This window comes from Pan paniscus, chromosome 5, assembly GCF_029289425.2.
Source record: "Pan paniscus chromosome 5, NHGRI_mPanPan1-v2.0_pri, whole genome shotgun sequence".
NCBI lineage: Eukaryota > Metazoa > Chordata > Mammalia > Primates > Hominidae > Pan > Pan paniscus.
In genome coordinates this window covers 131,262,389-131,289,903 of record NC_073254.2, presented here as the reverse complement: position 1 = coordinate 131,289,903, position 27,515 = coordinate 131,262,389, and the positions used below count along the sequence as shown (strand labels likewise).

The following is a 27,515-nucleotide window of genomic DNA, read 5'->3' as shown; positions in this document are numbered from 1 at the left end:
TTAAGTTAAAATGCTGGGCATCAGTCATTTTTAAACACTGCCAGGTGATTCTAACAGCAGCCAGGTTTGAAAACCACTGGAGCAAAGGTTAATCACTTGGGCAGAGGACAAGAACACATTTTGCAATCATGTTTTTCCCTTGGGTCCTCTTTCCTTCTGGAGCTTATGAATTCTGGAGGGTGTAGAAGCAAAATGTCACTTTCCCTTGCTTCAGTAAGACTAAGAACTTCCTATATCACTCTATTAGTCTGTTTTCATGCTGTTGATAAAGACAGACCTGAGATTAGGTAATTTACAAAAGAGGTTTATTGGACTTACAGTTCCACATGGCTGGGGAGGCTTCACAATCATGGCGGATGGCAAGGAGCAGCAAATCACATCTTATATAGATGGCAGCAGGCAAAATGAGGGCTTGTGCAGGAAAACTCCCTCTTATAATAACCATCAGATCTCGTGAGACTTCCTCACTATCACAAGAACAGCACGGGAAAGACCTGCCCCCATGATTTAGTTACCTCCCACCAGGTCCCTCCAACAACACATGGGAATTCAAGATGAGATTTGGGTGGGGACACAGCCAAACTATATCAATCACCATCAGAAAAGAAAGACGTTGCACCCTGAGACAAAACAAAAATGATAGGGTCATCTAACTGTTGATGATCTAAAAAACAATAAAACCTTGAATGTTTCCCATAAACCTGGACTCCCTAAGAAATTTTATCCTTGGTTTTTCCTGTACTACATCTGAAGATTTGCCATAACCTTTATGAATACAATAATTACATGAGGCAGTTACTGTTTTTCACCGTGAACAGTCTAATGCAAACTCAGAAACCTCGGCAGTTTTTAATTTTTTCCTTCAAATACTTATGTTTTTTATTTGGCAAGCCAGTCATTCTCTTGCTCTCTTTGCAGGTAAACTTTTCCTTTTCTAAATGCTTCTGTCTCTGAGTATTTCTTCAACAAGGGTAAAGATTCATAGAGTGCTTGGACACAGAACTGGATACTCTGCTCCTGGGGGCAGAGTTCACTGCAAGTGATAAGGGAAAGAGCTGAGAAATGAGAACCTGCTCTGTCAGCCCAAGGGTCTTTGGAGCTGTAATCCAAGATCTAGTTTGACCATAAATATGTTCTCTTGGCTGGACTGAATAAATCTCAAAAGTTGGTGTCAGATTCCTTTGTTGTAGGCTTCCTAAGCCTTCTTGCCTATATTCACCTCAACTACACTGTGCTGAGTAATTTCTACAAAATTCTAAATCAAAAATTACCCCAAAGACATAGACAAGTACTAGAAATGAACAAACAAAAACACACACCAAAGAACCAAGAGTTTAGCTACTTTCCTTTTCTAAAACTGGGTAAAACCTATTACAATAAGAGTTACTGGCTCTTCCGCTGACAGAAATTTTGTCATGGCAAATTTTACTTAAAATAGAAAAACATAAGCTTGGTGAAGGCAAGGATCTCATCTGCCTTCTCCTATTATATTCCCAGGGCCCTGGTTACTGAACATGGTAAATGCTCAGTAAATATCTGTTAGATAACTGAAATGCATGAATTTGGAAAACTTTCTGGTCCGCACAGATGAGAACTGTAATAATATCTCTTGCAAACTAGGACTCCTCTTAGAGCTCACTCAAGTAGAAATCTTACCCTCTTAGGAGAAAGCTTTCTTGGTAAAAATCAAACAATCCACAAACCTTGTCTAACACGCTCTTCCAAAAAAGTCTGCAATTTGGTGTGATTTTGTTTTTCCAGTTCTGATGCAGATGAACCAGGCCATCCATCCCAGGACCTGTCAATTTTCATCCCATTCAGGTATCGATTACCAATATTTATGAAGCCTAGCACTTCTCTGGTACAGAGCAGACAGTGGACATTCCCTTTTGATGATAACAGCTCCTGCATGCAGAGTGGTGGGAGTAGGAGGGTAGAAGTAGCCACTTTCTGGATGGGAGCAATGTCATCAACCCAAGGGGAACCCCTTCATAGGCTAACCAGCAACTCCTGAGGCAAGGCCCAATAAGGGCAATGGCATCTACTCAAGTCAAACAGGTTTCCTCCGGAATCTGGACCAGAGATACACAGAGGAACTCCTGAGGCAAGGCCCAATAAGGGCAATGGCATCTATTCAAGTCAAACAGGTTTCCTCTGGAATCTGGACCAGAGATATATAGAAGATGGGCCAGGAATGCAGAAAACGAGTGGTCCCAAGGAGGGGCAGAACTGCTGTGAGAGAGGCAGAGAGCAGCCCATTTACGGTTCTCAGACCACACACCTTCTGGTTCCAAGGTGGTTCAGAGGGATCTCTGTAAACGAATGAGCACAAAACACAGAACCATTCATTTAGCAGAAAACTGAGATCAAAGCTGTACCTGCTACTGCAAGGACAAAAAAGAAAGTTCATTAATACTTAGTCTACAGAGCCTCACATGCAGTAAGCCCTCAAGCACTTGTGCAATGACTGAACAAAAATTGCAAGCAGAGATAACAAAACTTTGAGGTAGTTGCCCGACATAACTTTTCTTTGAGTTCACTTATTCAGTACATGGGTGCTACTGATATGATCATAATGCGCCTAAAGTCTGAGATAATACCTTAAAAGTATGTGTTTATTCTCTTCCTAAAGCTACTCTCTTCTGGAAAAACTTGATTAAGAAAAAAATCTAAGACAAAAAACACAAACACAACAAAATATTAAAAATAGAATTACCATAAGATCCAGCAATTCCACTTATGGGTATATATCTCAAAAGAACTGAAAACAAGATCTCAAAGACACAGTTGTACACCCACATTCACAGCAGCGTATTAACAATAGCCAAAATGTAGAAGCAACACAAATGTCCATTGACAGATGAATAAACAAAATATAGTATGTATATACAATGGTGTATCATAGACTTAAAAAGGAAAGAAATTCTAACACATGCTACAACAAGGATGATCCTTGAAGACATTATGTTAAGTGAAAGAAGCTAGTAATGAAAGGACAAAAACTGTATGATCCCACTTATATGAAGTACTCTGAGCAGTCAAATTCATAGACAAAGTAGAATGGTGGTTGACAAGGGCTGGGATGGGGGCGTAGAATGGCAGTTACTGTTTAACAGCACAGAGTTTCAGTTTTGCAAGGTAAAAAACGTTCTGTGGATGAGTGGAAGTGATGGTTGTAAAACAATGTGAATATACTTAATGCCACTGAACTGTACAATTTAAAATGTTAAAAGATACATTTTTCCATTAAGTATATTTTATCAAAATTAAATAATTTTTATTGGAAAAGCATCGTATAATCTCAACAAGTTGTTCTGAGCTGACCGGGCACAGTGGCTCACACCTGTAATCGCAGCACTTTGGGAGGCCGCGGTGGGTGGATCACAAGGTCAGCAGTTCGAGACCAGCCTGACCAACATTGTGAAACCCCGTTTTTACTAAAAATACAAAAATTAGCTGGGCATGGTGGTGCACACCTGTAATCCCAGCTACTCGGGAGCCTGGGGCAGGAGAATCACTTAAACCCAGGAGCTGGAGGTTGCAGTGAGCCAAGATCGTGCCATTGCACTCCAGCCTGGGTGACAGAGCAAGACTCCATATTAAAAAAAAAAAAAGTTGTTCTGAGCTAAAAGCCAGCCCCTTATGCTACTCATGTCATCTAACTTCAAAACATTCCTCCAGGCCACTGGTTAACTAACTCATAACCAAATGTATTAAAACCAAGCTGCAATAAATTTACAGAATCTATTAAACACATCCTGCAATTAAAAATCCAAGCAAACGAAGACATAAAAGCAATATATAAGAACAGTCACAGAGTGGGGTATCGTGGCTTACACCTGTAATCCTAGCTGAGGTGGAAGGATTGCTTGAAGCCAGGAATTTAAGACTAGCCTGGGCAACAAAATGAGACCCTGTCTCTGAAAAAAAAAAAAAAGCCAGGTAAGGTGGCATGCAACTGTAGTCCCAGCTACTCAAGAGACTGAGGTGAGTGGATTGCTTGAGCCCAGGAGTCCGAAGCTGCAATGAGCTATGATCACACCACTGCACTCCATGATGGGCAATAGAGGGAGATCCTGTCTCTAAAAAAATTAAAATGAAATAAATAAACAGAAAAGGATAGTCACAGTGTAAGAACCAATCTTCTCTGAAATAATTTTAAAAAATAACACAGAAAACAGAGAATAAGACAAGACATAATTAAAATAAACACAGATCCCAGACAAAAACTGATGGAATTCATCACAACTAGACCAGCCTTACAAGAAATGCTTAATACATCTGAAGGCAAAAAGATGATAATCGCCATCATGAAAACATACAAAAGCATAAAATGTACTAGTGTTATAGATACACAAAGGAGGAAGATAAAGAAAACTTATCTCCACAGAAAATCACAAAATCACAATGATAAACATTAAGAGAGGAAAAAACAAAGGATATACAAAGCAATCAGAAAACAATTCACAAAATGACAAGAGCAAGTCTTCACCTGTCAATAACAGCCTTGAATGTAAACGGATTAAATTCCCCACCTAAAAGTTATAGAAAGACTGAATGGATTAAAATAAACAAACAAAAAAACAAAAAACCCCATTACCCAACTGTATGCTGCCTGCAAAAAACTCACTTCACCCGTAAACACACATATGGACTGAAAGTGTAGGTATGGAAAAAGATATTCCACACAAAGCAAAACCAAAACCAGGCAAGAATAGCTATGCTTAGATAAAATAGACTATATCCAAAACTGTAAAAAGAGACAAATAAAATCATTATATAATGATAAAGAGATCAATTCAAAAGGCTAAAACAACTGTAAATATATATGCACCAAACACCAGAGCACCAAAATAAATAAAGCCAATATTCTTATATTTCAAGGGGCTCTCACACCTGTAATCCCAGCACTTTGGGAGGCCAAAGTGGGAGGAATGCTTGAGCCCAGGAGTTTGAGACCAGCCTGCGCAACATAGTGAGACCTTGTCTCTAGAAATAATTTAAAAATTAGGCTAGGTACAGTGGCTCGTGCCTGTAATTTCAGCACTTTGGGAGGTCAAGGTGGGAAGATCACTTGAGTGCAGTTCAAGACCTGCCTGGGAAACATACTGAGGCCCCACCTCTATTAAAGAAATAACAAATTAGCCATGGTGACACACACCTGTAGTTCCAACTACTCAAAAGGCTGAAGCAAGAGAATCACTTGAGCTCAGGAGGTCAAAACTACAGTGAGCCGTAATTGTGCCACTGCACTCCAGCCTGGGTAACAGAGTGAGACTCTGTCTCAAAAAAATAAAAAAATAAATGGGCACATAGACTCCAACTACAATAGTAGTTGGGGACTTCAGTCATCCAGTCTCAGCACTGGACAGATCATCTAGACAGAAAATCAACAAAGAAACATTAGATTTAGACCAACTGGGCCTAACAGACATTTACAGGACATTTCACCCAACAGCTACAGAATAAACATTCTTCTCATCAGCACATTCTCCAGGATAGACCACATGTTAAACAAACAAACAAAAAAAACAAATCTCAACTAATTTACAAGAATTAAAATCATATCAAGAATCTTTTCTGGCTGGACACAGTACCTCATACCTGTAATCCCAGCAGTTTGGGAGGCTGAGACGGGAGGATCGCCTGAGGCCAGGAATTCAAAACCAGCCTAGTCAACACAGTGAAACCCCATCTCTACAATAGAAAATAATAATAATAATAATAAGCATAGTGACACCTGTAATCCTAGTTGCTCAGAAGGCTGAGGCAGGGGATTGCTTGAGCCTAAAAGCTTGAGACTGCAGTGAGCCATGATTAGGCCGCTGCACTCCAGCCTGAGCAACAGAGCGAGACCCTAACTCAAAAAACATATAACCTTTTCTGACCACAATATAATCTTTTCTGACCAAAATATAATCATTTCTGATCAAAATATCTCCTCTGACCCGAGGCAAGTGGATCACCTGAGGTCGGGAGTTGGAGACCAGCCTGGCTGACATGGTGAAACCCCGTCTCTACTAAAAACACAAAAATTGGCTGGGCATGGTGGTGGATGCCTGTAATCCCAGCTACTTGGGAGGCTGAGGCAGGAGAATCGCTTGAACCCAGGAGACAGAGGTTGCAGTGAGCCGGAATTGTGCCACTGCACTCCAGCCTGGGCGACAAGAGCAAGACTCCATCTTAAAAAATATACACATATATATATACAGTTAGATAGAGATCGGGTGCGGTGGCTCACACCTGTAATCCCAGCACTTTGAGAGGTCAAGGTGGGTGGATCACTTGAGGTCAGGAGTTCGAGACCAGCCTGACCAACATGGTAAAACCCCATCTCTACTAAAAATACAAAAATTAGCCAGGAATGGCGACACATGCCTGTAATCCCAGCTACTTGGGTGGCTGAGGAATGAGAATGGCTTGAACCTGGGAGACAGAGGTTGCAGTGAGCAGAGATCACGCCATTACACTGCAGCCTGGGCAACAAGAGTGAAACTTCATCTCAAAAAAAAAAAAAAAATACAGTTAGAAGGAAGAAGTTCTAGTGTTCAACAGCACAGTAGGGTCACTATAGTTCAATAATCCAGTATATAACTGAAAACAGCTATAGCACAAGATGTGGAATTTTCCTAACACAAAGAAATTATAACACTTGAGATAATTAATATCCTAATTACCCTGCTTTGATCACTACACATTGTATGCATGTATCAAAATATCACAGGTGGGCTGGGCATGGTGGCTCATGCATGTAATCCCAGCACTTTGGGAGGCCTAGACAGGTGGATCACTTGAGGTCAGGAGTTTGAGACCAGCCTGGCCAACATGGCAAAACCCTGTCTCTACAAAAAATACAAAAATTAGCCAGGCATGGTTGCACAAGCCTGTAGTCCCAGCTACTTGGGAGGCTGAGGTAGGAGGACTGCTTGAGCCTGGGAGGTCAGGGCTGCAGTGAGCTGCGATCAGGCCACTTAAAAAATAAAAATAACTTTTAAGTAGCAGGATTGGGGACTGAGTGACACATTGCCATGATAAATCAGAAGTTCTGGTTATTTTAAATTTTTTAGACAGAGTCTCACTTTGTAACCCAGGCTGAAGTGCAGTAGCGTGATCTCAGCTTACTGTAAACTCCGCCTCCCAAGTTCAAGTGATTCTCGTGCCTCAGCCTCCCCAGAAGTGGGATTACAAATGCCTGCCACCACACCTGGCTAACTATTTGTATTTTTTTTTGTTTTTTTTTTTTAGTAGAGATGGGGTTTTGCCATGTTGGCCAGGCTGGTCTCAAACTCCTGACCTCAAGTGATCCACCCACCTCAGCCTCCCAAAGTGCTGTGATTACAGGTGTGAGCCACCATGCCCAGCCAAAAGTTCTGGACATGAGAAAGCTATCCTGATTACTCAAGGAATCTACTGATCATCTCCCAATTAGGTTTTTTTTAAAAAAAAAAACTATAATTCTTCAAACTAATAACCAGTTCACCAACTGTAATGTCAATATACTTTAGACACAAAATTCAAGTAATTTCTGATACTTTATCTGATGGAGAATTTTTCTTTCCTTTTACCCTTTACTTAGGAAATTTGAGAAATGTAAGAACTTTTCTAGGTGCTTAGGATTATGGATTATACTTGTTCCTTATATTTTTGTGCCAAAATTTTATGCCTTTATTGTTTTTATAATAAAAAGTAATTTTTCAAAAGATTTTTCTTTTAAAAATAACAGAGTAATTGAAAAATACTCTCAAAATGTCCCTGGATTCTATTATAAAATACAAGTAAACTCAAACTGAAATTTACTTATTTCCCTCATATTCAACTGTATTTCCTTTTTTTTTTTTTTTTTTGAGATGGAGTCTCCCTCTGTTGCCCAGGCTGGAGTGTAGTGGCGCCATCTTGGCGTGAGCCACCACACCTGGCCTCAACTGCATTTCAGTAGGTTAAAGGCACAGTGATAAGGGACATAAAATAGTGACAGAAAAAAAAGGCATAATTCTGCGATAACTCACCCACTGTCCAACAAACATAAAAAAGATTCTCCTATATGAGATTTGTTGGCCTGGCTAATGGGGCATATTCCATCCCCATACTAGCTGTACCTGTAAGCACTTTCAGTGACCGCTGAAGCTTTTTTCCCCAGCTCATAGTTGAATGTTTTTTTTTTTTTTTTTTTTGAGACAGTCTCGCTCTGTCACCCAGGCTGGAGTGCAGTGGCACCATCTCGGCTCACTGCAAGCTCCGCCTCCTGGGTTCACGCCATTCTCCTGCCTCAGCCTCCCGAGTAGCTGGGACTACAGGCACCCACCACCACGCCCGCCCGGCTAATTTTTTGTATTTTTAGTAGAGATGGGGTTTCACCGTGTTAGCCAGGATGGTCTTGATCTCCTGACCTTGTGATCCGCCCACCTCGGCCTCCCAAAGTGCTGGGATTACAGGTGTGAGCCACCGCACCCAGCCTTTCTGTTTTTTAGAGAAGGGGTCTCTTTTAAAAATTTTTTAGAGACAGAGGTCTCACTATATTGCCCAGGCTGGTCTCAAACTCCTGACTTCAGGAGATACTTCCACCCCAGCTTCCTGAGTAGCTGGGATTACAGGTGTGAGCCATCATGTCCTGCTCTTAGCTCAGTTTTTAGCTCTTTTGAGAATCTCTATTCTGCAGGTACCCGAGTGTGGCAGGCATGCTCTAAGGTGATCCGCAATGAGTCACATCCCTGTTCTAGCCTCTACCCTTGAGTTTTGGTGGAACTCATACCTTGCTTCTAGACACTAGAATATGGCAAAGGTGATGGGATGTTATTCCCATAATGACGTAATGTCATACAAGACTCATTTAGAGATTCTCCTGCTTGCTTTGAAGAAACTGCCATGTTGTGAGAGGCATCTGTGAGAGGGCCACATGGCAAGAACTGTGGGAGGCCTCTCGAAGCTGAGTGGTGCCCAGCTGACAGTCAGCAAGAAACACATACCTCAGTCTACATAGGTAAGGTCCTGTACTGAAGCGGCCCTGTACAGGCCGCTTCAGTACAGCCTGTACAGACATTACCAAATGTCTATTGTTTTAAGGTGTTCAATGTGTGGTACTGTGTTACCCAGCAATAGAACACTTGGGTATATTGGTTACTTAGGTATCAGCAGACACTTAGCTAAGAACTGATCAGCAGGATGAATGCTAATTCTTAGAATTGTACTAAGTCTTTTCCTTCCAATATGGAACTTTAACAATGCCCTATGATCTCATATGACGATTCACATGTTGGTGTGTGGAACCATAGTGAATTTTCCAGAGTGGATTTTGAGATTTTCTGCCATGTTCTTATCATCATCCTTCTCTCCCTGAGCTGCATCTTCTACCCTGTAACAGTAAATGCTGAAGGTGGAATTCCTATTCTAGCAAGCCTCCTAGCTGCCAAGTAACTGCTACTGCCTAGATTCCAACAACCTGAGAAAAGGCAGTAAGTGAAGCAGAAGTAATTTCCAAGTTCTAACTGAGGGAAATTTACACTATAAAAAGAGCAAAAGGGCTGGGCACGGTGGCTCATGCCTGTAATCTCAACACTTTGGGAGGCTGAGGTGGGCAGATCACTTGAGATCAGGAGTTTGAGATCAGCCTAGGTAACATGATGAAACCCCCTCTCTACTAAAAACACAAAAATTAGCTGGGCATGGTGGCGCATGCCTGTAATCCCAGCTACTCAGGAGGCCGAGGCAGAAGAATCGCTTGAACCAGGGAGGCAGAGGTTGCAGTGAGCTGAGATCACGTCATTGCACTCCAGCCTGAGTGACAGAGTGAGACACCATCCCCCACCCCTAATAAATAAATAAAAATAAAAAGAGCAAGAAGGTTTTTACCATTAACTTCTCCACCGCCATCTCCAAAGCTGTTAGGTTATTACATGAACCAAGACTGTGGCAGGCATATAAGGTGAATGGGCGGGCAGTGGTCAAGAAAGACACTGTATTTTACTTGAGACAAAACAATGGCAAATTTATAGAAATTAAGTAAGAGAAAGCAAGCCTACTCCAATCAGGTAGAAAGGAGATGTTATTCAGCATAAAATTGGAGGAAGTAAACAAAATTTCATCAATTCTTGTCATTTTTCAAAGGATCACCTGCACCAATTCTGCCATATATATATGAAGTACCCTTTCTGATCCTTGACTCCTAGGCTACCCAGTCACCTTCTAACTGGTTTCCCAGGTGTTTCAGACTCAGGAAAGAGAAACCCTGGATCGGTGACACAAGTATTCCAATCACTGGAAAAGACTATGCCTCACTGTAAATTACACTTGCAGCATGACTTACGGTAACTACGATATGATTACCACACAGACCTGGTGAAGAGCTAATCTTGAGCAAGGCTCAGACCCAGCCTCTGTTACTGAGGTAGGCAAAGGACCTCGAAAGACCCCATCTACAGCCCTACTACTAATCTAATAACACTGAAACAGCTCTTAAAATTAGAACATAGTGTCTCCAAATTCCATTTGAACATAGAATATTAGCATATAAAAATAACTTATTTTTAAAATGTCTGTAAAGATACTATCATAAATGAATTACTGTATTTCACTGAATCTAAGCCACTGATTGTAAAACACATTATTTTATATATACATATGAGAAAAAACTGTCCATTAAACTTTGTCACAATGTTAAACGATCACTGATTGTAAGACACATTCTGATTTCAGATATGTTAACAGTATGGGGGTAAAAAGTGCAACTTAGAATCAATGAAATGCAGTACTAAAAAATATATTCTTCAGGTAATTATTCAAATAAGGTATTAAACATTAAGTACATTAAATTGACATGTAATCATTTATCATTAGAACATTCTTAAAGCTATTTATCATTTTGGTTTCACTTCTCATTTGAAATGAAGAACATGCTGTCACTTGTACTAATTTCTAGCAGACATTTTGCACAAACTTCAAAACTTACGGATTCCCAATTTGGAAATCATCTCATTTTCATTTCTAGAATCACAGATCAGGAGGCGAGATAAACAAGGCCTACGTTAAGTGACAGAGTGCAGGGCTAGAAGAAGTCAAGGCTTGAAGCCCGACCCCTTGGGCCCTGTTCTGTGTTCTCTTCATTGAAATTAGAAATCAAATGAGTCATTACATTCTTTGATCCAACCCTACAGATAAGGTAAAGCAATTAATAAAAATACCTCTCCATTTCTTTTTTGAGACGGAGTCTAGCTGTCGCCCAGGCTGGAGTACGGTGTGGCATGATCTCGGCTCACTGCAAGCTCCACCTCCCAGGTTCACGCCATTCTCCTGCCTCAGCCTCCCAAGTAGCTGGGACTACAGGTGCCTGCCACCACGCCTGGCTAATTTTTTGTATTTTTAGTAGAGACAGGGTTTCACTGTGTTAGCCAGGATGGTCTCGATCTCCTGACCTCGTGATCTGCCCGTCTCGGCCTCCCAAAGTGCTGGGATTACAGGCTTTAGCCACTGCACCCAGCCCATTTCTCTTTTATGAAACTATTCTCCTCAACTTTCCTGGAAAAATATTGATACCTGATAATTTGTTCAACCAATCAATTCAACTCCTACATGGTCTCATTCTGAGAATACCCCCCTTCTCAAAAACAATGCCTTCTTTGGGTGCTCTGAGGGGTGGAGACCATAAAATATTTCCTAATCAGTCACATGTCAAATACTAGCGTTATAACAAGATCCTATTGTACATGTATGAGACCATTTGGTTATTTATGGAAGACTCTGGGAATTACAGAACATTTCAAAAATTTTTAGCATTTGCTATAATATGGACCTAAAAATTTTAATCCCCAAAGCATGGTGAAATTCTGCTAATGCTCTGCTCTGAATGGCGTCCTTAGAAGTGGCAGTTATTCAAAGATGTCAGTGAGTAATCCATCTTCTCTAAATGTTAGTCCCTTTTGTCCTGGTTTCTGGCAAGTGCTTCACATGGGCACTGCCAGTATTAAAAGGAGAAGACTCAAACACCAGTGCATTTGATGGGTATTGATTATAGACTTCAGCTGTGGGCTCCGTCAGACTACTTCTAGATGTCTCTATTATAGAATGCCTCATTGTATCATTCGTTTCAATCATTTCAAAATCCATTTCATTCCATTTTTCTGCATCCTCCTCTTCATTCTCTTCCTCATATTCATTTAGCCCGGAGCTAGAGAGCAGAGCTTTCTGGTCCTCACTCTTTCTGTCTTCTTTTCGCTGGCGATGAAGAGGTGAAGTGGCTAATTTATATAGCACAGGAAATAAAATACCAGTAGCTATTGATGCTCCCAAAGAGGTATACAGAACTACAGGCAAATCAGGGTATTTTCCTTGAAGAATTCCAATAACTGCAGGAATAGCCATTTCTCCCAGGGAAGCACCAATTACAAAAAATGCTGCAGATTTCCCATGGATGGTCGTGTACTGCTCAATCCAAGAAACACCACTCGGAAATGTGGTTGCCATTGAAGCCCCATACACTGAAGTTGCTATCCAGAGACAAATTGGGTTCTTGTCAAAAAGCACCAGAAATAAAGATGAAGTCAGGCTGCCAATGTTGCTCAACACAATCATGGTTCCAGGCTGTAAACAGGTAGCAAAAAAGATTGCCAGGCCCCTGCAGGCTGCAAATGTCCCCCAGAAGATGGAGTTCAACCCAGCGGCTTCACTTTCTTTCATGCCAGCATGGGTGGTTGCAAATGAGAAAACATAAGAGCCATATGTTACCTCAGCTCCAACATAAAAAAAGAAGAACAGAAAAAGGAGACAAAGAAGGGCGTTGTGATATTTTGCTCTTCGAAATGTCTCAGCAGATGCTCTTGCTTTTTCTTGCTTTGAGCTATTCTTTAAAAACAGACAAAAAAAAATGACAGAAACTAAAAACATGTAAGTACCGATAACAGCATAAGCCCACAGTAAATTTTTATCATTAGGTACTCCAAACAGAGCTTCTGAGTCAGCGTCAGATGATCGGTTGAGTGCAGGATGGAAGTCAGACTCTGTGTGGTTTTCAGCAGACGCTGTCGGACCTAAAGCCAGTTTAGCTAGCAGTGGAGCCAAAAAGGCACCCAAGGCAAAAGAGAAGTGTAAGGCCTGCATATGTGGGGCTCCTTTGTCCCCCCAAATAGCCAAGATAAGGACGTTACCACCTGTCGATGAAAGATGGGAAAAATTATTTAAGTTAAACAGTTACTTACTTATAAAAAAAAAAGTTCACTTATCAGAAAGGGGGTGAGTCTATTTTACATAGCACAAGCATTATAATATTCTAATTATCAAACATTGCAACTAAATCAATTCTGAGAAAGGAATTCTAACCCACTACCACCAGACAACTCTAAGCATTATAACATCACATACTCACAAATCGAATTCTACAGTCTAGTAGACTACTACCTCCTAGAACCAAGCACATTAGCAAGACGCTTTTTATAATACAGTTCTAACATCAGACTGCAGAAGAAATATTTATATATTAATATTTTAAATATATATTTAAAAGGCAAAATTTTATCATCAGATAGTAGCCAAATTACCAAAGCTTTCTGTACTTGCTGTTGGTAGCCACTTGAGGAAAATTACTTACTTATGTATGTAACAGATGCAAAACACACGTCCAGGAACCTGAATAGCCAGGATTCTGGTATGCCCATTAGAGGAAACAAGGACACCGTTTAGCATCTGAATTTATACTGTCTAAACATCTAGGAGGAGAAAGGCAAGAAGCAGCACATCTTGAGCTATCTTCTTTTTTTTCAACAGATATTTTCAGATAAATATATAATTCTACCCTATAATTTCATAACAAAATTGACCCTAAAGTAAAATAAAATATTTCCCCAACAGATTACGTAACAGCAAAGCAGGGAAGGGAGGGGTAGAAAGCTGGTTTTAGGAGTAAACAGATGTCATCTATGTTATTTAGTAGGTTTTCTGTTTGTTTGTTTTTGAGACCCAGGCTGGAGTGCAATGGCACAATCGTGGCTCTCTGCAACCTCCACTTCCTGGGTTCAAGCAATTCTCCAGCCTCAGCCTCCTGAGTAGCTGGGATTACAGGCACGCGCCACCATGCCTGGCTAATTTTATATTTTTAGTAGAGACGCGGTTTCTCCATATTGGTCAGGCTGGTCTTGAACTCCTGACCTCAGGTGATCTGCCCGACACAGCCTCCCAAAGTGCTAGGATTACAGGCGTAAGCCACCCCGCCGTTATTTAGTAGGTTTTTTTTTTTTTTTTGAGACAGAGTCTCACTCTGTCACCCAGGCTGAAGTGCAGTGGTGTGATCTCTGCTCACTGCAAGCTCCGCCTCCTGGGTTCATGCCATTCTCCTGCCTCAGCCTCCCAAGTAACTGGGACTACAGGCGCCCACCACCACACCCGGCTAATTTTTTGTATTTTTAGTAGAGATGAGGTTTCACTGTGTTAGCCAGGATGGTCTCGATCTCCTGACCTCGTGATCCACCCATCTCGGCCTCCCAAAGTGCTGGATTACAGGTGTGAGCCACCGCACCCGGCCTATTTAGTAAGTTTTAAAAGACATGATGATGATGCGGGAAAGAATCTACTGCAGGAGGGCAGGAACTTTGAGGACAGAAAAGAAAAAGAAAGAGCCTAGTCCACACTATGGATCTCTCTTGGCTTGGAAGTCAGGGTAAATGTCAAGTTGGATTGCTGCTTCTATGCTTTCTCAGCCAAATAACGGTTCCAAACTTGGTTTAACCTATTAAACCACCAATTCCTCCCATACTAGAGCAATAAAGTTCTACCCCAAGATGAAGGCCTATTCACCTGCACTGTAATTACCCACACAGGGGCCCTTCCCTGTTTGGACAATGTAAATCAATTATCTCTCATAGAACAAAATTCTTTAAGTTCATTTCAGAGTTGGCTGCTCAGAAACAGGCCCCCTAATTGGCAAGAATAGCTGCTAGAAGGGTGATTCATTCTGAGTGACTCACAACCAACTCAGTAGGTCTGTGTCATTTTAGGGGGCATTGCAAGTGACAGTTTAGTATCATCTGCTGTACTTCTTCTAGCAAGTCCCTACTCCCAGAGATGACGTTGAAGAGCTCACTAACCTGTATCCAGAATGCCAATTGAAACACCGAAGATAGACATCATGACAGTGAGTAATATTGCTGTCTTGCAAAAAGGAACAAGATAAAGACCAACGGTGGTAGCCGACATTGAGATTCCTGGGAAGGTAGAAACTCAGCTATAAAAAATAATATCCATGCAGTCATGGATCAAGTCAATATCATAAATGTCCAAACATGCAAAATCAGGTCAAATTTAAATTAGATAATGAGTAGATGAGAGTTTTTGCTTCTAAAAGTGATTATTTCATTTGAATCTTTTATAATCTTTATGGATTATGAAATATAAATAATAACACAAATACATTTAAAGCACTGCTAGTAATCAAACTGTAAATTATACCATAAAGCAAAGTTTTATACCAAAAGAGACAAGCCAAAACTAATTTAAATGATTCACATTTAAGAACCTAACAGGAATTTTTAGACATGAGGCAAAAAATTAAATAGACAAAAATAAAATGCAATTACTAGAGTAGTTTGTAATAAAATTTACTAAATAAATTAGTTTGGGAAATAGGGAGGAAAATACAAGAAATATGTTATTTCAACCCACTTTGGAAATAAGAGGGATTATTTATTAATTCCTTAACAATAACAAATTATTATTCTTGCTTCCAAAACAATTTTATCATATTAATCTAAATTTTCTCTAAATATTTCAATTTATTCAAAAAAAGTATATGCTAAAAGCTTTGCCAGCCCAGGCGTGGTGGCTCACACCTGTAATCCCAATACTCTGGGAGGCTGATCCTTTGAGCTCAGGAGTTCCAGACCAACCTGGGCAACATGGTGAAACCCCGGCTCTACTAAAAACACAAAAATTAGTCAGGCATGGTGGCTCACACCTGTGGTCCCAGTTAATTGGAAGGCTGAGATGGGAGGATCGCTTGAGCCCAGGAAGGGGAGGCTGCAGTGAGCAGAGATCGCATCACTGCACTCCAGCCTGGGCAATAGAGGGAGAGGAGACCCTGTCTCAAAAAAAAAAGCAGCTTTGCCATCTATTTCCAGGGTGAGACAGAGCACTCTGGGGTTGTCCAACGACAACATGGGGCAGCAGGAACAAAAACATAGCCTACATCAGTCCACCCAACCTCGCTTCCCCTCTTCATTCCCAATCCAGGGTGTAGCCTGGGCAGGTTCAAAGAGCTCATTCTGATCTGTGGTGACCCCAGGAAATCTGCCCTAAACCCTCTAAGCAGAGTTTTTTGGACAACCAGTGTGTGATCCAGGAGTGGTAGCTAAATTATAGTGGTTGGAAAGGCTAAGGATTGCTAAGACACTCTAGAGCTAATCTAAATTTCCAGAGGGACCCAGCACAGATACCCTCTAACTGTCAAGATGAAAGCAGGTACCAGGGAAACTCAACTGCCATTGAGGACACCTAAACACTACCCATTTCAGTGGCCAACCATTCTGCATGCTAGTATTTTCATATTTTCAAAGACAACTTGTAAATTCACTTGACAGTCATAAAGAAGCTAAAATTAGCATTTACTTACCCAAAAGTAAAAAATAATTCATGACATCGACAAGAAATCCACCAATCACAGAGCCACTCAAATATCCCAAGGCACGACCCACAAAAATGAAAGACAAACTACTGATATTTCGGTTCACGTTTGTTGCCAAATCTTGAAACGTGGGTCCCACTATAGCAACACTCAATCCCTAAAATTTAAAAAGACAAAAGTTTTTACTTATAATCATTAAAATAATGTCTAACTATGTGGTAGTTTCTTCCACTATTAAAAAAAAGGGGGGCGGAGGGTCTGGGATTTACAATGTAATGTAGGGAATTAGCCTACTTTTTTTTAGTTTTGACTAAAACTCTTATTTTTTTTGTTTTGACACCTCTCAGTTTTTAAAAAATTATTTTTTTGTTGCAATCCTGTTTCCTTTCTGAACAATACCTTTAAAAGACTATTCTGTATTAATAAAATGTAATATTAAAACTATTTTTGAAATGGTTTCGTACATTTTGAAATATATTACATGCACAAATAAGAATTTGGGTATTAAAAATTTAAATTGGCCGGGCACAGTAGCTCACGCCTGTAATCTCAGCACTTTGGGAGGCCGAAGCAGGCGGATCACGAGGTCAGGAGTTTGAGACCAGCGTGGCCAACACAGTGAAACCCCATCTCTACTAAAAATACAAAAATTAGCTGGGCATGGTGGTGGGCGCCTGTAGTCCCAGCTACTCGGGAGGCTGAGGCAGGAGAATCGCTTGAACACGGGACGCAGAGGTTGCAGTGAGCCGAGACTGCACCATTGCACTCCAGCCTGGGCGACAGAGCGAGACTGTCTCAGAAAGAATAAATTAATTAATTAAGTCAGGTGTGGTTGCTTACACCTGTAATCCCAGCAATCTGGAAGGGAGAGGTGGTAGGACTGCTGGAGCTCAGGGTTTTGAGATCAACCTAGGCAACCCCATCTCTACAAAAATAAAAATTAAAAAAATCAGCCAGGCGTGGTGGCGCATGCCTGTAGTCCCAGTTACTAGGGAGGCTGAGATGGAAGGATCGCTTAAGCCCTGAGGTCGAGACTGTAGTGAGTTCTGACTGAGCCACTGGAAAACATCAAAACCTTGATCAAAACATCAAAATATGATTCCTGTTTTTTATGTTGTTAAACAGCAATATTTCTGGATGCACATGGAGTCCTTCCCCTGAACTATACATATAAAACATACAGGAGATAAACAATTTAAATGTTTCTAAATCTACACTTTTCTTCCACGCCATCAGAATTAGTCAGTAAAGGTTGCTTAAAAAATATTACACGCCCAAGTACAGAATGACTTTAACAATAAAACTTTACTCAATGCAGTGTCAGCAAGAGGTAAGGATTACAATTGACTTTCAGAGGAAATTCATTGGACATTTAAAGAAAAAAATGTTTCCAATCAGTCTACATTTCCAGAATAACTGATTCTAATTGCCCTGCTCTGCTCTAAATGCATGGGGTGCGCCCCCTGCCCAACTCGTAACAGTCCAAGACCACGGACCACTATGGGCCCAGGTGCACAGCAAGCACCTCGTACTTCGAGAGAAGCCTGAGCACAGAATCTAATCAAATTAGTTCATGTCTTCAAAGGATTTACAACAGGACCGGACAAGTCAGTGACGACTCACCAAAAGTCTGAAGTGATTTCTTTCTTCACCCCTCCCCACCGCCCCCAATCAAAATACTCTAAGAAACAACTGTGGCTCAGAGTCCCTGAGATGGTAAGTGACCACACATGACTCTTGGGAGGACTCATCCTCTCAACTCCCCCAGGATCATAATTATCAAGTGATAAGGAGGTTTCCGAAAAGTGAATTGAGTGGCGACCCAGGGGTTTGGCAAAAGGCGCCTCTAGGCTTGCCCTTTGCTCCAAGAAAAACATTTAAGAATCTAAAGGTTGGTTTTATTAATAAATAGGACGGTGGGCAGAGTAAAAGACATATTTCTGGCTCTATCACTAAACCAGCTGTGTGATCCAGAAAGTCACTTTCCCCTCCGGGCCTATTTCCTTATCTGCAAAATTAAGCGGTTGGCTGAATTTAGTCAGATCACCAGGAAGAAATTCCAGAAAAGTAGTTTTTCTGTGTAATAATTTGGGGGTTGAGTGGGTGGGTGCGGAGAGGAGCGGCCAAAGACCTGGTGAGCCCCTCTTGCAACCTTCCCATCCGACGAAGGAGACGTAGGAAGGCTTGCCGGGCCGGGCGCCGTGGCTCACGCCTGTAATCCCAATACTTTGGGAGGCCGAGGTGGGCGGATCACCTGAGGTCAGGAGTTTGAAACCGGCCTGGCCAACATGGCGAAGCCCCGTCTCTACTAAAAATACAAAAATTAGCCGGGCTTAGTGGCAGGCGCCTGTAATCCCAGCTACTCGGGAGGCTGACGCAGGAGAATCGCTTGAACCCTGGGGGCAGAGGTTGCAGTGAGCCGAGATCGCACCACTGCACTCCAGCCTGGGCAACAGAGCGAGACTCCGTCAAAAAAAAAAAAAAAAAAAAAGCTTGCTGGAGCTGAAAGACGTATTCAGAAAATCTATTTCCTCCAAGATTAGAATTGTGCCCATTTTCTAGATGATGAAACTGAGGCCCAGTCAGATTAGGTTACGCGCCCAAGGTCAGTTTGCAAGTGGCGAAGGCAAGACTCGAACGCCCCGGCCTGGGAGTGTTGCAGCCCCGGCTCTCACCAGCCCCAGGAAGGAGGCACACAGCATCAAGGTGGTGAACCACCGCAGCTTGCTCCCGGGCCCACCGCTCTGCTGGGAGACCACCACCACCTCCGGCTCCGGCTCATTCTCCGCCGGGGCCTCCGCCTGCAGGAGCCGCTGCCCCGCAGCCGGGGGCCCGGCCCCACGTAGCTCCACCTCTAACTCCAGCTCGGCGGCTCCGGAGAAGTCGTCTTGCTGCCGGCGCGCTTCTCAGCAGAACTTCTGGAGCTCCGAGAAGAGCACTGGCCCCGAACCCAGGCACGGGTGTCCCTCCGGGCGCCACCTCCCAGCGGACCGCCCGGAACCGGGGCAGAGAAGAGGAACTTCGGCACGCCGCAGGTGTTCGGGTCAAAAGACGCTCGCTCTCCAGCAAGCAGGCGCATGCGCGGGTCACGTGGCGGAAATGTGGCCTCTAGCCAACCGCTATCGCGCCTCAAGCCGGAAGTTGATGTGGTTGCCTAGGAGACCGGACGTAGCTCTCTAGCCTAGGCATCATACTTAGCTGAGCTCACAGAGGCTGGCGAACGTGCGCCCCATGGCGGAGCGAGCTGAAGTTGCAGCCTGGGACCAGGGAAATCAAAAGGTAAAAATGCGGCCAAACCTTTATGAGGAAAAGGGGCCAAGAATTACACTGTAGCGCCTCGCACCGGCTCCCCGGTCTCCTGGGGAGCGGAGGGAGCCTGAAGAGCTGGTCCTTATACAGCTTTCTGAAATCCCTGAGATCTGTCAATGAATCGCGCATCTTTCACTCCACAAGTATTTGTTGAACGTCATTGTGTAAGTTATCACGTATATTATCTCAACCCTCACAACACTCCAAATTCCACGTTATCCCCGTTGTACAGATAGAAAGATTAAGTCATAGAAAATAATTAACAATCTGCCCAAGCTCAGTCATCGAATTAGTGGCCATATATAAACAGTGTAACAGTAGCTCAAGAAAGAAATCGGGATCCAAAGCTGTGGTTTCAAACACAATTCCTGAAATAATTCCATCGTTGTAAAGAAGTGGAGCGTGGCATCGATTTGAGGAATTTTTTTTTTATACTTTAAGTTTTAGGGTACATGTGCACAACGTGCAGGTTAGTTACATATGTATACATGTGCCATGTTGGTGTGCTGCACCCATTAACTCGTCATTTAACATTAGGTATATCTCCTAATGCTCTCCCTCCCCCCTGATTTGAGGAATTGTTTTCCTTTTGCTCTTTAACAAAGCGTACCACAGCCTCAAAATGTTATATACTTTTCTTTGTGGTCTATTTGAAATGTTCTTTTCCACCTGATTCTTCCAACTTTCATCCACTTAGGCTCCCAGACTACAAACCTTAGTCTCATCATCCCTTGCAACCCGTCTCTCCAGACTTATTCGTTTAGTCATTAAGTCTTCCCCCCACCCGCACCCCCACTTTTTTTTTTGTTTGTTTGTTTTCTTTTTTGAGACAGAGCCTATGTCGCCCGGGCTGGAGTGTTGTGGCGCTTTTTGGTAGAGACGAGTTTTCACCATGTCGGCCAGGCTGGTCTCGAACTCCTGACCTCAAGTGATCCGCCTGCCTTTGGCCTTCCAGAGTGCTGAGATTACAGGTATGAGCCACCATGCCCCGCCAAGCATTTCTTTTTTCTTTCTTTCCTTATTTTTTTATTTTTTTATTTATTTTTTTTTTGAGACGGAATCTCGCTCTGTCGCCCAGGCTGGAGTGCAATGGTGCGATCTCGGCTCACTGCAACCTCTGCCTCCTAGGTTCAAGCGATTCTCCTGCGTCAGCCTCCTGAGTAGCCGGGATTACAGGCGCGTGCCACCACGCACGGCTAATTTTTTTATTTAGTAGAGACGGGGTTTCACCATGTTGGTCAGGCTGGTCTCGAACTCCTGACCTCATGATCCGACCGCCTCGGCCTCCCAAAGTGCTGGGATTACAGGCGTGGGCCACCGCGCCCGGCCTGCCAAGCATTTATTTTAGAGCAGGTCAGCTGGCATTCCTTCATATGAGAATGTCTTTATTTCACTTTGATTCCTGAAAATATTTTCACTGAAAATAGAGTTCTGGGCTAACAGTTATTTCCTTTCAGCATAGAAAGATGAGATTTCTATTCGAGTTTTAGCTACCCATGCCACCCAACAGTTCCCAGCTGGGGTCTCTCCTCAGGACAAACCACAAGAAAAGAAGAAAAAAGCCAGAAAATTCATCCCCTTGCAGGTTTCTAAGTTTTGACTCCCTACCTCAATTCTTTATTTACTTTTCAGAGGCGGCAGGTAGTTGCCATTTGTATTTTGTCATGAGTCTTTCAGTCGTAATCAGTGAGAGAGGGGCTGAAGTAGACTAATGACGCCAAACCAGGACGTTTTCTACCTATCTTTGGAGAATCCATGTTAAAAAACAAACAAACAAACAAAAAACTACTTTGGTAGGTAGTCTTTTCTCACCTGCCTTTCAGCCTTGAGGCTGGTTTAGTTTCACTAATTCCTATATAGTTGTGCTGCTCCTAAATCTTGTCACAGGTTTTACCTCGTGTTACAGTTCTTTTAGCACTTATCTTCAGTTCCTTAGTAGATTATAAACTCAATGAGATTGAAACTATGGATGTTATATGTCTCTCCCCTAACATTGTATTACATACTTAGTAGCTGTTACCTAACTGAATTGATTAATTACCTAACTGAATTGAGGTTCAGTAAAGCCACTTTTAAATTAAATATTTTAATTCACCCTGATTAAATGTAAAAAAAAAAAAAGAAAAAGCCTTCTCTAAATGGAAAGATCTACTTTCTGATTCTTCATTCCCCACTTCACTCTTGAAAGCAGCAGTATATTTTTCCCAGTTGCCTCCAGAGGTCACCCACCACCTTTGAGAAGAAGAAAAAAAAAAAAAAGCATAAACTACAGCATTGCTTCATGCAGATTTCTCTTAGATCAATAGTGAGGATCAAGTTTTTTCTTGAGAGGCAATTTCAGAGAAATAAAGTGTCTATGAGCCACATTTTCTACTGAAAATAAGTATAGCTTTATTGATCCTCTTAAAAAATAAGTATTTTACAATGTATATGGCTTAATTTATCTAAAAGGAAAATATCTGGATTTTAGTCACTAATCTGGTACTATCTGGGTGTATTTGTGAAATAGTAACAAGAAGGCAGGTTTTAATCTTTCAACTTAACTTTTTACTTTGGGTGAGAGAGAGAAATTAGACAGATCATGTTTGGAGACTGCATATCACTGTGAGGACCTATTTAATTTTTATTTGCCAGAAGGACCATCCTTTTTACTTATCATGTGATGTCCAATTTGTGCTTACAGTGCATCATGAAGAACTAAGTGTCACCATAACTGTTTCTTTCTGTATACTAAACTATCATTCTTTAACTTCACTGCTAAAAACCCAGTCTATTAAAACTATCTCTCACGAAGATTTAATTTCAGTTAGACAACTTTTATGGTTTATGCTATGTACTTTGAAAAGTTAGAAATAATGTTGAAATGATCTGACATTGGTGATGTTTGATAGAATAAATTATTTATCTTATTAAAAATTAAAACTTACTGATTTTTAAGTTTCCTTTTTTAAAAGGTATAAACTTAAATTTTTCTTCTTTCTTTCTTTATTCTTTCTTCCTTTCTTCTTTCTCTCTCTCTCTCTCTTTTTTTTTGACAGTCTTGATCAGTCACCCAGGCTGGAGTGCAGTGACATGATCATGGCTTACTGCAGCCTCGACCTCCGGGGCTCAATCAATCCTCCGGCCTCAGCCTCCCGGTAGCTGGGACTACAGGCATGTGCCTCATGCCTGGCAATTTTTGTATTTTTTGTAGAGATGGGGTTTTGCCATGTTGCCCAGGCTGGTAGAATTTTAACTGGATTCACTGTAACATTTAGGTCTACAGCATTCTTTGACTCTACCAACATACGGGTATCCTATGCTGTATTGATCAGATAAAATCTTTGCTGACTGTCCTATTAATAACCAAGATCAGAGATTAAGAAAATAAAAACAATGCAACCAAAAGTGAGAACATGGCAAGTGTAGGTGCTATGAGAACAAAAACGGACTCATGTTTCTTTTAAGAGTGCTTCAGAAGCAATTAGGATCATCTGCATAAAAAAGGAAACCACTTTAGGGTTTTCAGTGCCCTCTAAGCAGAATGATCTTCCTCCGTCTGTATGTAGAGGAGGCCACTTACCCAAAGGGCTGAATACTTGGTCATGTATTTAGTCACTAGTTATTGAATACCTAAGATGTGCAAGGCATTACTCTAACAGTGAAAAAACAGACAAAATACCTGCCCTTGTGGATAGACAATGAAGACATACATTTGTAATACGATGTCAGATAGTAGTAAATTCTCTAAAGAAAAATAAAGCAGGATAAACGGGATAGAAAGTGATGACAGGGGTTTATTTTAGATCAAGGTAGTGCTGGGGGAAGGCTCCTGTGAGGGTGAGTGACATGTGAACAGAAGCCTAACAAGTGAGGGAACCAGCCATGCAAGAAAAGCATCCTGGAGAGAACAGCAGGTGCGGGGGTCCCATCACAGGAATGAACTTGGTGCATGGGAAAAATCGAAAAGACCAGAGCGGCTGGAGCAGCATGAAGAGAGTTGGTAGAAAATGACACAGGAGAGCAAGTAAGGTCCTGATCGTGCAAGGCCTTATGTTAAAGACTTTCTGGATGCACGTGGAAGAGTACTCCAGGGGAGAAGGGCAAGATGAAGAGCAGAGAGAACAGAGATCTAATTAGGAAGTTAATTGATTAGGCTAGATTTGTGTAGGTGGTCAGAGTGGTCAGATTTGGGAAATCGATTGAAGATTAAAAAAAACAGCATTTGCCAATGGGCTGGGTGCATGACAGAAGGAATATCAAGGATGACTGCAAGGATTTTGACCCGAGCAACTGGTGAGCAGTGGATCAGATGGAAAAGATTATGGAATGAGCATGAATTGTCCTGGACATGGAAGAAAATCAGGAATTCAGGTTGAACATGTTACGATTAAGGTATTTATTAGATAAATAAAGGTATCGAGTGAACAGCTGGATATCCAGTTCAGTAGAAGGATCAGAGCAATAGATACAAACTGGGAGCTATCAGCATGTAGATGATATTTAGTACCATGAGACCAGTTAAGACCACCTAAAGTGTAAGTATAGATATTAATAGAAGAGGATCAAGGACTAAGCCCTGAACACATCTCATATATACAGATGCGAAAGATGAGGAGTATCCTGCAAAGAAGACTAAGATAAGAGGAAAATCAGGAGAGTGTGTATGGTGTAAACAAAAATTCAAGAAGGCAGGGGTGACCAACTATAACTTCCTATGGAGAAGACATTGGATATATAGAATCAAGCACATATTCTTGAATAATTATGTCATTTAGCCTTACTTTCCAAATGCATGGGTTGAACTACATGATCATTGAGGTTGCTTATAATTCTAAGTTTGATAAGAGCAGCAAATAACTTAATGATTTAAAACTATCTCTTAAAACAAACAAACAAACAAAAGCTGTCCCTTACTCTCATTTTTGTCCTGAAGGTAAAGAAGCAACTCAAAACTGGTGTTGTAGTACAATTTTTCCCTTTTCCCCAGATTGGGGTTATCGTTCAAAGTTACATTTTACATAATTATTTGAAAGGTTATAGGTAAATAAGATGTCTTAATAATCCTCTTTCTTTTTTTTCTTTTTGAGACAGGGTCTCACTCTGTCTCCCAGGCTGGAATGCAGTGTGCAGTCATAGCTCACTGCAACCTCAAACTCCTGGGCTCAAGCAGTCCTCCCACGTCAGCTTCCTGAGTAGCTAGGATTACAGGTGTGAGCCACTGTGCCCAGCTTTTGTTTTATTAATTCCTTAACAAAACTGTCATATCCAAATAGGACATTAAAAAGATTTACTGCAAATTCCATTGTAGACATCTAAGAATAATTTATTTAGAATGGCTGAGGGGAGGGGACTAGTGGAGATTTTGTGAGGTTTTTCTTTGGTGGGGGGACAGGGTCTCACTCTGTCACCCAGGCTAGAGTGCAGTGGCGTGATCATGGCTCACTGCAGCCTTGACCTCCCAGGCCTAATTGATCCTTCCAGCTCAGCTTCCTGAGTAGCTAGGATTACAGGCGCGCACCACCATGCCTGGCTGATTGTGTGTGTGTGTGTAGACGAGGTTTCACTGTGTTTCCCAGGCTTGTCCCCAACCCCTGGGCTTGAACGATCCACCTGCCTTGGCCTTGAAAAGTGCTGGGATTATAGGTGTGAGCCACTGTGCCCAGCCTGAATGGAGATTTAGGATGAGCTAAACTACCCCACCATCCGCAGTCCAAGCCACCCCTTGGTACTATCCTTGATATTGCAAGGGCCCAAAATAAAGTGAAAAATATAGCCCTAAGAACTTAGATCTAGCTTTCAGGCCTCTTCAGAGAAATTATGTGCAGCAGAAAGTGTTTACCCAATCCAGCTCTTGGGAAGCTAAGCAGAAGTCAGCTCCCTTGTTCTTGACTTGAGAAACAAATGCTTTTTATCTATTGTCTCAGTGGGTAGACCTACTGGGAGCCCAGTGAGAGGGAGCTGAAGCAGTCAGTAGATAAGAATGAGTCAAACTGAGTTGTTAAAGGGGCCTGATGAAGAATAGAAGCAGAAATGAGAAACCAAAACAAGGGGCTTGAGAAACAAGAATGAGTAGTGGCCAGGCAATGTGGCTCACGCCTGTAATCCCAGCACTTTGGGAGGCCAAGGTGAGTGGATCACTTGAGGCCAGGAGTTCGAGACCAGCCTGGCCAACATGAGAAGACCCCATCTCTACTAAAAATACAAAATGAAAATCACTTGAACCCAGGAAGGGGAGGTTACAGTGAGCCGAGAACGCACCACTGCACTCCAGCTTGGGCGACAGAGTGACACTGTCTCCAGAAAAAAAAAAGAATGAGGCACGGTGGTTAAAGTTAAGGCAGGGACATGGACCTCGCATGCAAAATAGCATGTTCATAAATTCAAACTTATATATGGTTTGTATTATGTCAGTTGTCACTAGATAGTTTATAATATTACTATGTTTCTTGACAATTAGAGAACATTAATTATATAATCTAAAAAATTACTGAATAATTTTATTGAATCTCCCTTTTAACGTTCCCAACTGTTTCCTGGCTTCTTTGATGATAATTTCATTAGGAAGCAAAATAATCTTTCACAATATTGTTTTGTGTTTTTAATGCAAGTAACAAGTTTTCATGATAGTTACTTGTTATAACTGAATATTTTCTCTCATTCTTATATTCAAATATTTTAAACAGAGACCATAGTTATTAAACCTAAACAAGCTCTGTTTGTGATGAGTAGTACATATTAAATTCTATTAATAAAAATAGAAGTCTGTATATTGGTGCTGTCATTTAGAGATGACAAAAAGAGGAAGAGAGATTAAGGGGAAAAGAATGATGAATGAATGAGACATATCAGCTAGCTACTCAGGCTAGACGCCGAGGCTAGATCCCTTTAGAGCTCAGCTTTCCAAGGTCAGGAACTCAGTTACTAGTTCTTTTTAGCTCATCCAGAACTGATTAGCTCCCAGAGAACTACTGACTGTTATGACCAGGCCTACAAGATAGGAATTAAACAGAGTGACATGCCCCATGTCTAATATTCCCAAGGCACCCCTTCCTGGTGAGTCTGACCAGTCTGGAAGCCAAATGATAAGTTAGACAAGGGTCAGCAAACTATCACCTACAGGCGATATCTAGCCACATCCTGATCTTGTAAATAAAGTTTTATTGGAACATAGCCATGCCTGTTTATGTACACATTATCTATGGCTGAGTTTACACTATAAAGACAGAGTTGGGTAACAGTGACAGAGACCTCATGGCCCAAAAAGCCTAAGCTATTTACCATCTGTCCCTTTCCAGAAATAGTTTGCCAACAACTGTATTAAAAGATCCTCTATGAAAGCAAAATTCAAGAAGAAGGGATTATGTATGTCCTTAAAGTTTTGTAACCAGATAAATTGTTCTTTTCCACTGTCAAGCTAATTTTTTAGCTATGTTAAAAAAAATCAGAATCTTAGAAGTTTTGGGGAATATATTGATGAATTCTTACCATCTAATACTCTTTAAAAAACATATATCCCCAACACAAAGAAAGAACAAAAAATAAATAAAAAGAAAAATGTATATCCTTGACTTTTGTATTGCAAGTCTTCCCATTAGTTTATCTTCCATTATTGTGATTTTAAGTCACT

At 41.5% G+C, this 27,515-nt stretch overlaps 1 protein-coding gene across 8 annotated transcripts; it reads right to left on the bottom strand.

The window, feature by feature from the left end:
• Positions 1 to 288: 288 nt before the first annotated feature.
• Positions 289 to 27,515, bottom strand: MFSD4B (major facilitator superfamily domain containing 4B). 8 transcript variants are annotated; one of them, XR_008625749.2, is made up of 7 exons: positions 19,273 to 27,515; positions 16,586 to 16,754; positions 15,066 to 15,182; positions 13,574 to 13,627; positions 11,175 to 13,136; positions 5,598 to 5,697; positions 289 to 2,312 (listed from the first exon to the last, which is right to left on the bottom strand). XR_008625749.2 is itself a non-coding variant. In XM_034962706.3 (5 exons), the coding sequence occupies exons 1-5, from the start codon at positions 19,297 to 19,299 to the stop codon at positions 11,893 to 11,895; spliced, it is 1,611 nt and encodes a 536-aa protein (XP_034818597.1). In that variant the 5' UTR covers positions 19,300 to 27,515; the 3' UTR covers positions 7,822 to 11,892. The 8 variants fall into 8 exon arrangements, 2 of the variants coding, with proteins under 2 accessions (XP_034818597.1, XP_003846005.2); XR_008625748.2 differs by having other exon boundaries at positions 5,605 to 5,697; XR_008625747.2 differs by having other exon boundaries at positions 289 to 5,697.